This window comes from Balaenoptera borealis, assembly GCF_965194805.1.
Source record: "Balaenoptera borealis genome assembly, chromosome: 12".
Taxonomy (NCBI): domain Eukaryota; kingdom Metazoa; phylum Chordata; class Mammalia; order Artiodactyla; family Balaenopteridae; genus Balaenoptera; species Balaenoptera borealis.
In genome coordinates, this window is record NC_138869.1 from 41,665,304 (window position 1) to 41,676,347 (window position 11,044).

The 11,044-nt window shown below is 41.5% G+C and overlaps 1 protein-coding gene across 4 annotated transcripts in view; it reads right to left on the reverse strand.

Moving 5' to 3' along the window:
- DOCK3 (dedicator of cytokinesis 3) overlaps positions 1 to 10,441 on the reverse strand; it is a 384,134-nt gene extending 373,693 nt beyond the window's left edge. For 2 of the 4 annotated variants that reach the window (XM_082348082.1, XM_082348083.1), the window contains exon 1: positions 10,075 to 10,441. In XM_082348082.1, coding sequence (XP_082204208.1) covers positions 10,075 to 10,111 — 37 coding nt within the window. In that variant the 5' untranslated portion in view covers positions 10,112 to 10,441. The remainder of the gene's footprint in view (positions 1 to 10,074) is intronic. The other 2 variants (XM_082348081.1, XM_082348084.1) reach the window with 2 other exon arrangements.
- Between the last annotated feature and the right edge of the window lie 603 nt (positions 10,442 to 11,044).

The window sequence follows — 11,044 nt, forward strand, 5'->3', positions numbered from 1 at the left end:
GTTGAAACGGTAGTACAGGATACTTTACTTTTGTAATGCCTGAGAATTTATTCCTCTTAAGCATGTATCAATTTTGAAATTTTTGAAGATGCAAATTTGTGGAGAAAATAATGCCCTATACTGACAAGGGTGCAGAGAAACAAGTACCCTCACTGTCCTGCCAATAGCTAATTCCTAACGACCAACTGCTCAGAAGTAGGAGATTAGGTAAATTATAGTACCTAATATAGTACCTAATGGAACAGCAGTCATTAAAACAATGACATTCCAGACATAAGAAAATGTTCATAGTATAACAGATTTAAAATAAAAGACTGTTGGGACTTCCCTAGTGGTCCAGTGGTTAAGACTCCATGCTTCCACTGCAAGGGGCGTGGTTTTGATCCCTGGTCAGGGAACTAAGATCCCACATGCTGCATGGCCAATATATAAATTACTTGAGTTTTAAAAGTAAAATAAAATAAAATACTGAATGACAATATAAACAGTATAGTCCTAAATTTATTTTAAATGCCTGCATCAGAAAAAAAGACTGGAAAGATATGCCAGTGTGTTGAGAGGGGTTATGTCTGGGTAACAAAAATAAGATATCACCCTTATTTTCTTTTTTGTGTATTTTTCTATAGTTACTGACATGTCTATAATGAATATATATCTTATGTAATCAGAGGGGAAATGTTACACAGAAAAAGCTCAAATGTATTCAATATTGAATTCAGTACAGGGAAGAATGGAACATATTATCTTTTACTATAAAAAAATCCAACAAAAAAATATTTTCTTGGTGCTTTTAAAGGTTTAACCTTGAGTTCTATGGAAAAGTCACTCATCCAAAATACGGCTTCCCCAAAGGTGTCAAACGAAAGAGGTACTGTTGGGGTAAATTCAAGCGGCATCCCAATTACCTGCTACAAATTTCCTGAATCACTGTTGTGATAACTGTGAAACTCTAGGTGAGATGGATTCATACTGGAATCCTAAGGCTCCCACCGAAAATCAGTCATCTCAACTCAGCCACAGGCAGTAAACCTTCCTAACAGACTCAAGAAAGAGAAAGGCTGAGGAAAAAAAAGTGTATTCATGATGTCACAGATTTCTAACAACTAAATATTATTAGACTTACAGCCTGCCTTTTAAAATACTATCAGGGGGACTTCCCTGGTGGTCCAGTGGTTAAGACTCCGCGATCCCAACGCAGGGGGCCCAGGTTCAATCCCTGGTCGGGGAAGTAAGATCCCACATGCTGCAACTAAACCCGCGTGCTGCAACTAGAGAAGCCCATGCGCCGCAACAAAGGCCCAGTGCAGCCTAAATAAATAAATAAATAAATTTAAAAAAATAAAATACTATCAGGATTAACAAAGCAAAATAAAACTTTTCACTAGGTTGGACTCCTAATTAAGCATTTATTGATCCCTCACTATGTGCTAGGTCCTGGGGTTACAAACACGAAGACAAAATTCCTTGTCCTCGAGAAGCTCAATCCCCTGAGGCAAAGACATGCAATTAAGCATGATCTAAAGGGGTAAGTGCCATACTAGAGGTTGGTACCAACTGCTGTAGGAGCAAGAAGCAATGCTTCTTATTGGGCAGAGCTGGGGAAGGCATCAAAGAGAAGATGACATTTCAGCTTTTTTTTTTTTTTTTTAATTTTTATTTATTTATGGCTGTGTTGGGTCTTCGTTTCTGTGCGAGGGCTTTCTCCAGTTGTGGCAAGCAGGGGCCACTCTTCATCGCGGTGCGCAGGCCTCTTACTATCGCGCCTCTCTTGTTGCAGAGCACAGGCTCCAGACGCGCAGGCTCAGTAATTGTGGCTCACGGGCCCAGTTGCTCCGCGGCATGTGGGATCTTCCCAGACCAGGGCTCGAACCCATGTCCCCTGCATTGGCAGGCAGATTCTCAACCACTGCGCCACCAGGGAAGCCCCCGACATTTCAGCTTTTTAAGGTGGCATTTCCCAGGCAGAGAAAGGTAGTCATTGCATTCCTGTCATATTATAACAACCAAGCAAAGCGACAAAGGTAGGAGAGTTTTAGGCTTGTCTGGAAAAGGGTGAGTTGTCCAGCATATCTAAAGTGTAGGGAATGTGGAAAGAACATCAGAAACAAAACTCAAGAAAAGTTTCGTGCCACCCTTCCTCCTATACATGAAGATGAAAATGGACTTCAGATCTTTTTAATGCTAATATATCTTTATCACTCCCCACACTTAAAAGTAAGGCCACACAGACTTCAGCAGCATCCTTCCTCCTTGGCCATAGACCACAGTCTGGTCAGGAACACATCCTAACCCCGAACACTATCAGGTTCACAAAGGTGGCACAGCTGGCACTGTCATGAAGCATTCAGTAAGTCATCCTGATAATTTGCATTCAAAACACAACATAATAAAATCTACTCCTTTATAAACTGGACACTTCCCTCTAGGTAATGAAATTTTTTTCCTATTCTGTTCAACATTTTTATCAGCCACTTGGAAAAGGACAGAAGACAGGTTTATCAACTGTGTAGGTGAAACTTCAAGGAAAAGATAATAATATGTGGGATGACAAACTCAAGCTACAAAAAAGACTTGACAAGTTGTATTAATGAGCCAAATACAGAGAGCCCACCCCCCATTTAGGACCAACAGTGGCAAGCCAAATATGCTCCCCCTCAATGAAATGTAATGAAAATAAATGTAAAATCTTTTTTAAATGAAACTAAAATTTTACATTTATGTTTATTATCAATAGCACACATTCAGGATGGAGATCTAGCTTTACTTCAGTTAATATGAAATAAAATCTAGAGTTTAGCTGTTACAAAACCAGTATGAGTAATTAGTGTGAAATGGCAGCTCAAAAGTCTCCGAATATCAGGCTTTATACCACATTAACAAAAAATATCCAATTCAATGCTAAAATACATGTATAAAACCTTCTACATGCCTGGTACTGAGTTATGTCTGTCAAGAACACAAAGATACAGTTGACCCTTGAACAACACAGGTTTGAACTATGCAGGTCCATTTATACACAATTTTTTTCAATAAATATAGTACCTGTATTTTCATGTTACAGATCTTTAAATTAACTAAGCATGGGGAAAAGTTTGCATTTAATTAGAGATCACAATATGTGGAATCAAAAGAACTAGGGTTTGAGTTCTGATTCCATCCAAACTGTTTCAGCTTCCTGCCCTTGGGTGAGTCATTTTATCATCTCCTTTGTTTTTGAGGCAGAAATAGCGGAACACAGATTTCTGACTGTGTGAGGGGCTGGCGCTCCAACCCCTGCATTGTTCAAGGGTCAACTGTAAATATGGCACAATCCCTACTTTTTAAGAGTTTATAGCCTAAATCAGAGTTAACCATGGGTCAAAAAATCAATTGAGCTGCCACCAATATTTTTTAATGAAATAGAAATGAATAGAAACATCAGAGTACACTCTACAAAATACTATACCATGAAACTTTTGTTTAACTTTTTCATGTGTGTGTATAGTATAAACATACACACATAAGAGATAATAATTTTAATTGTATTTCTTATTGTAGATCGTAGTCAAAAGTTGGAAGGACATTAATCTAATGGAAGAGGATAGAATAAATATACCACTGTAAAATATAAAGTATCATAGAATAAAATCTATCTGGTTGGAGAAAGAAAGGGGTATGGTCAAGGGTCTAGAAAAAGATTTACAAAGACAGTAATACATGATAGAAGCCTTAACAGATAGGAAAGAATCTGAGAGATGAAGATGGGGCGGGGGGAGGCACCCCACAGAGAAAGAATATGAACAGAGACATGATGCAGCAAATAACAAGAAGTGTTTAATAGATGGCAAACAGTCCTGGTACACGGCAGCACTGGTATAATTAAGTCCAGACAGAAGGACTTGGGGAAAGTTCAGCTTGGCTAAAGTGTAAAATACAAGCAAGTCAGCAGATGAGGCTGAAAATGCAAATTTGAGCCATAACATGCAAGTGCTGGGCACACAGTAAACACTTAATGAATGTTAGCTATTCCACTGGCCTTACTTAGCTCTGGAGCCTTAAACCATATTATCTCTAAGATCCCTTACAATACTAAAATTTTATGAATTACTGAAGGGCTATGATGGAAGTTATTTATATGTAAACACAGAACACAAACTTATAAGAAATTACAAGGAGTCTATTCAACAAGGAAGAATGTTCTCATCACAGCTGTCTAACAGTAAAATGGGCTGTCTCAAAAAGTGGTGAGGGCACTGTCACTAGACGTATTTGAAGAAAGGTCAAAGTATGATACTAAGTCTGTAATATAAAGTTCTGCGTTTATCATACATTACTTCTTCCATCAATTTTTGTTCTCATTCATCAATCAACAAGAGCTCATGAATGAGTTCTAAAGAGAGAGGGAGAAACAGATGGAAGCAGGAGGTTGAGATTTTATTCCATTGTAGATAAGTAGAAAAACAGGAAGTTTCTGAACGACATTTCCCAACATAGTAATTATCCTTACTAGAGTATCCTAATGTGTGATATAGCAAGTCAACTGTAGTTACTTGGGCCACAGTTAAAATAATTTGGCAACGTACTTATGAAAAAAATTTTAAAGTTCCCAGAACCTTTATGTGGAAAAAAAATCTTGCTTTTCTATACAAAATCTATCAAGAGGGGGTATACAAGAGTCTTTAGAGCATAATCATAATAAACAGATGTGTTCATTATGGTAAAAGTACAACATTGGAATAAAGCCCTAATATAGCATATCCAATAATGCTTACACATTGGAAATAAATTCAGATCATTCTTATCTTCAAGAATAAAGACACAAGAATTCAAAAAAAAATCATAATACAAACTATTAAAAATTGAAATTCAGCACCAATGTAAAAGTATAGTATGAATATAAAGCACTTTCAACCTCAATGACCATTCTTTTGAGACATCATGCTTCAGAATGTGTCTAAAAATGATAGAAAAGGGTGTCATGTTTACAATTAAGCTTTATGTTTCTAAAGCATATTCTCTCATAACACTGCATGATAAAATTAACCATAACATTTGAATAGTCTATAGAATATTGCTGCATATTGACTTTCCTGTTAAAATACTGATCATTTCCTGCTGATTATTTCCTGCTTGCTTTACAGAATGGCAGATCAAAACAAAGCCATCTCGGTTTAAGAAGGCACTCAATAAATGTTTGCTGAAATCAACTTCTTTCTTCCCTACTAACAACGTCTTTAAAAGAGGGCAAAAGAACCCAACATACTCCTCAAGGCTGTTAAAAACCTGCCTTATGAATTGTCATGCCTTGAATCTGTACTCATCAGCAATGCAAATCATATATTCAGAAGCAGAACGATAAATACTATGTAGTCTTATAAAAATGTTTAATATAGAAATAAAATTCCTTAAATATAACTGTTCAATTTAAATTTGAAGTCTGTTAAAAAGGCCTTATTTTTTGAGCCAGAGACATACACTGCCGACAAATTCTTTTCAGAGGCAACATGGTGTAATGAAAGCAGCTGTGTATTAGAATCCCAAAGTCCTAGGTTGAAATCTCAAATCGGCACTTAGTTGGCTTAAGTATCTTAGATCAGTCACTTAATTTCTTTCAGTTAAAGTTTCTTTGTCATCTGTTTTCAAAAAAAAAAAAAAAAAAAAAGGAGCTTTATGGTGTAAAGCTCAAGCAGAATCATGATGTGGAAGTTCCCTGTAAACACTAAACCCCTGATCATAAAACGTCAAGCACATCCTCACTTTTCAGGGCAAAATAAAGTCCTGGGTTTATGACGTCTTCTCTACCCCTAGTGGATGCCTTTACCTCTGAGAGATAAAGATATAGGGCCTTTTCCAAGGCTTCAAAGGCTGGGATTTCCTTACAGAGCAAGTAACTAAAGAGCCCACTGCCCTCGCACTATTTCACTGAGGTGTAGCCCATTTACCAACAGATTTAGTGAAATATTGTGAACACTGGTTCTTTCAGATGTGGTTTCATGGACCTATTCCCTTCCCACCTTCATATGCCTCTGCACCACAGGATCATTAGAAGTTAAATTTCTTTTAAGGATTCAGGGCTTTTTTTAAGTGTTGTTTGGGTTTTTTTTTCCTATCTGGGGAAAATCAAGCAGAAGGAAATCAGGTAAAAGTAAGGCAGAAAATATGCATTGTTTTTAAATTAGAAAAAAAATAAATATGACATTACAAAACTAAAATAGAAGGTAATCTGGTTGGTAATGAGGAAATTTTTTCATGGTCTGCTAAGTGGGGATTAGAAAAAAATAAGCAATAAATGCTCTGAATTATTACAAAATTTACCGCAGGAGAGCAGAATAAACAAGATGACATTATGAAGCAGCTTTCACTGCTAAGATGCCAAACTAATACACATGTACTCAAATCTCTGCTGCTATTCTATTCTAGGAATTTAATTACAAACTCTTGTTTCATTTGTTGGTGGTGTTTACTGCTGCTGCTGTTAGAGGATGGGAAAAGTATTTCCTTGGTCTTCAGTTTCTATATTTGGTAGTTTGGGTGCAGTCAATATGGGAAAAGACAGGTGTTTCACAAAAATGGTTGGATTTTTCTCACCTAATTCACTCTAGAATAGGAAGCTTCTTGAAAAGGTAAAATAAAGAATGGTAAGATGCAGGACTTTCCAAGCATTTATGGCAACAGAAAGAAAAGCAGAGAATCTCTAAGAGGAAGAGACATAAGGAGTCAGAACACAGGCTAAAAGGGTTCAGTAAAGAACAGCTCCTTGTGATACTAGAGAAGTACAGTAAGAGAGTCAAGTATATGGCAAAATATTGCCCATTGCCAAGAAGAAAATTAAGGGGAATATTTAATTGTTAAAGGACAAAAAAGGATTAACAACCTCTGAGATCCAATTTCATCATCTGTGTAATGAAGATAACAACATTAAGACTGCTCTGGGGATCTATATGGTATAACATAAGTGAGAATCCCCAGCACACTGACTGGTCCATCATTGATCTTCAAAAAAGGGTAGTTTCCTCCCTTCCCTCTAAACTCAATCACAGAATATTACAATGGAAAGGGAAGCTCAGATATTGCCTAGTCCTAAGCAAATAAATCAAATAATTTGAAAGTGTTATAACTTGTACAGAATTTTTATATCATAAAAAATTTTAAAGGCATTAAGATATTACTACATGATCTCAAAAACCTTACCAATGTCAAATACAGATGAACAGCTGCACTGGGAAAAACTCCTTTGCACTGCTGCAACAGGGGACTCCTTCCCTCACCAACATCCAAGCAATTTACACAAATTGGTGGGAAAAAGATATGTTTTCCCTCCTTGCTGTAAGGATTATGGGTTAGCAAGCAGAGATAGAAATCTGTGCTCCATGCTGCTCATAAAAATCAAAGTTGAAATCTGAAATATTTTCTCATAGGAATAATGACAATGTTTAGATTTTCTTTTTTTATTTATTTTTATTTATTTATTTATTTATTTTATCTTTGGCCATGTTGGGTCTTCATTGCTGCATGTGGGCTTTTCTCTAGTTGCAGCGAGTGGGGGCTATTCTTCGTTGCAGTGCACAGGTTTCTCATTGCAGTGGCTTCTCTTGTTGTGGAACACAGGCTCTAGGCGTGCAGGCTTCAGTAGTTGTGGCACGCGGGCTCAGCAGTTGTGGCATGCGGGCTCAGCAGTTGTGGCTCACGGGCTCTAGAGCGCAGGCTCAGTAGTTGTGGCACATGGGCTTAGTTGCTCTGTGGCATGTGGGATCTTCCCAGACCAGGGCTCGAACCCGTGTCCCCTGCATTGGCAGGCGGATTCTTAACCACTGCACCACCAGAGAAGTCCAATGTTTAGATTTTCAAGCTAACAATTAAACAATGCAGCTAACATACCATTTTTAATTGACTATTTTTCTCTTTGTAAGTACAATATTTAGGCTCTTTATAGACTGAACTGGCTTTTATGGAAAGGCCTCGGAGTGTAACCCTGAAATACTTATGGAAAAAACATATTCTGAGTGTGAACAATCTACACAAGAACTTTTAGACCATAGCTGAGGAAGGGATAGTAGAAGAAAGCTGTGAGAGAAGATGATGGAGACTTTCTTTGTTTGGCAGAAAGGGCAAATAAATTACACTAAATCACAGCTGCTAATGTTTTCAGAATAACTGTCTCTCTCATTTAACAAGCATTTAAGTCCTACCCTGTGCCCAATGCTGTACCCCTCCACAGGAAAAAATTTTTCTAAAGCTAAACCCACAGTCCAAGGAATGCAAAAATTTCCTTCCATCTTCCTGAGTAAATCACACACCAAATCCTAGTGCTTTGAGAGTCACATATGCCTATCTTGATTACCCTGCATTGCCTCCATCTCAGAACCAACACACCTGAGGAAATGCCTAGTGTTGTTATTACTCTAAGTACTGTACTAAGGGGAAAAGGAGAAATTAACATTTATTAAGCATTTGGTATGCTCTCATTTGATTTTCACAACCCTGTAGGTAAATATTATCCCCAATTTACACATTAAGAAAATGATGTTAAATAACTTGCCCACAACACCAGTGAAGAGAAGCCAGGACTAAGAAATCTGCCAATTCCACTACTCATAGGTTCCAACCCGGCAGGAAAGAAATTATCACAATTAAACTGCCACTGGACAGTTGACCACTTTCACATCAATTATTTGTTATTCGAGTTAAGCAGGTCTGAGAGCAAGTTACGGAAAAGATAAACCATCAACTCTTCACATCACAAAATGTATTTAGTATTTAGGGAATGCTCTAAGAGAAAGGATAAAATGTTCCCAGAGGTGAATCCCGGCTTTTCACATCATTTCCCAATCCCATTTCAACAGAGACTCTAGCACTAGGGCTCCTTTTATCACTTCCATCCTAGCCTATATCATTATGCCCTTAGAGCATAGCTAATTAAAAACTTCAGAAAGTTACCTTTCAAAACAAGATTTTCTACCAGCACAGATCTCTCTGCAGGTCCTTAAATTTAAATACATTCAGTTCCCACATAATTTGCCTGATGGTATTCCTAAACGTTTGTTACCACTGACAGTTTAAAAGTTATTTTGTAGTGAACTGTGAACTAAACCTTGACTGAGCTGCAGTAAACATGGGAAACAAAAGCCTATGTTTAGACAGATTTCCCCATCTAAAATTTTCCATTAAAACTTAGGTGGAAAAAAAACCTGTACACGCATTTTTCTATCTGTTTCTAACTGAATGACAGGTGACTTACAATAATGCAGTGTGGCTGAACTCCTCTCTCATGTAATCACCACAAAACACTAACACCATAAAAGTAAAACTAATATTCAATCCCTTAAATTATTGAATATGCTTTTTAAAGAAGTTGAGTACTATAAGAATTATTTAGCTTCTGGAGTTTAACACTTGTAACAGATAAAAAGAGGATTCTAAGAGGAATAATGGTCTCATCTAAAAACGGGTTCGTTTGTTTCTTAACAAAACCGTGACTGTAATATACACTAAACATTGGGACATGTGCAAAAACACTTCCTATTTTAAGTAATAATTATTTATAATATTGAAGGCAAAACAAACTAAAACGGATCAAACATTTCCAGTCAAATGTCTGCAAAATTCTGAACTGGGAAAATGATGTCAACGTATTTTATCCCTTTTTTTTTTCTAAGGCTCCACTCCAAAAATAAAGAGTCAGCGGGCTTATCAACTCAGGTGCAGAAACTCACTAAAATTGAGGTTTGAGAAAGGAGAAAACAGGTTCCCAGGATTTGGCTTTTTGGGTGAAACTGCCCTGTGCCCCACACCAAAAACCTCGGGGAGCCGCTGGGGCCCTGCCCACCCCTCCCTCCGGCCGCATCTGCCGAGGCCGCGCTGCCAGCGCCCCCTGCCGCCCTCCCCGCGCCCAGGGACCCGCTCCCACCCCCGCGCCTCGCGCCCGCGCCGCCCCCACCCCGCACACACCCCGCGCACACCCCGCGCCGAGGCCGCGCAGCCTGCGGGCAGCGGCGGGAGGCGCGCGGGCGCGAATCGAGGCGGGGCTGGCGCGAGGCCGAGAGCAAGGGCGCGTCCCCCGAACGCCCGCCGCGGCCAGGCCGGAGCCTCACCTACCTACGCCGTATTTCTCTTCCTCCGTGGGGGTCCACATGGCCGGGCCGGGCGCGACCCCGCGGGCGCGGCGGCGGCCCGGCGACAGCGCGGCGGGGACAGCCGCGGGCCCGGCTGTGGCGCACCGCGAGGCGAGGCGGGGGCGGTCAGGCGGCGCAGGGCAGTGGGCGGCGCATCCCTCACAGGCCGTCCGGGATGCCACCGCCGCCACGCCCGGACCGCCAGGTTCCGCGGGCGCCCCAGCAAACCCGATCAGCGCGAGCGAGGGTTTGCCACCTGTCAGTCCCTGCCGTTCTCACGCCACCGCTCGTTCCTCACAGCTCCGCTGCTCGGCTCCCGGCGCCGCCGCGATTCGGCTCGCCTCAGCGGGCTCGCAGGACGCCCGCGCATGCGCCGCTTCCAGGCGCGCGGGGGCTCGCGCTGCCCGGGCTCGCGCCGCCCGAGCCCGCGCGCGAACCCACGTGTCGCCACCGCCGCGCGGCAGCGGAGGGAAATCCACGAGAGGCGATTGAATGGCCCCGCCGGGGTCAGGACTGGCTCTTAGGCCCAAGGCCCCGGGCGGCAGCAAGCGCTGGAGGAGGCGGGGCTGGGCAGGTGGGAGGCCCTCGGACCCCTGGGCTTCGGCGTCCAGTGCCTCCTGCCAGGCACGCCGAGATCCCTGCGAGATCCGCCGGTCGGAGACGGGAGAGCAGGGAAAGGAGGGAAGGATACAGTTTTAAGACCCATCCAGGTGTCATCCACGGCGCTGTCACGACCCCATCCCTGGAAAGGTCCCAGGAGCCACCCTGAGCAGCGCCCGGGCCCGCAGGGTGGGGTCGCCGCGGGAGAACCAAGTGGGGCATACTCGTGCCCCTCGCTCTTAGGTCTCTGGGACTCCGCCTAGGCCGAAGCCGCTAGCGCCTCCTTGGTTCTTGTTTCGATGAGTTGGCCTGCGTAGTAAATGTTTGGGGCCAGAACAATCACTGCAGGCTTC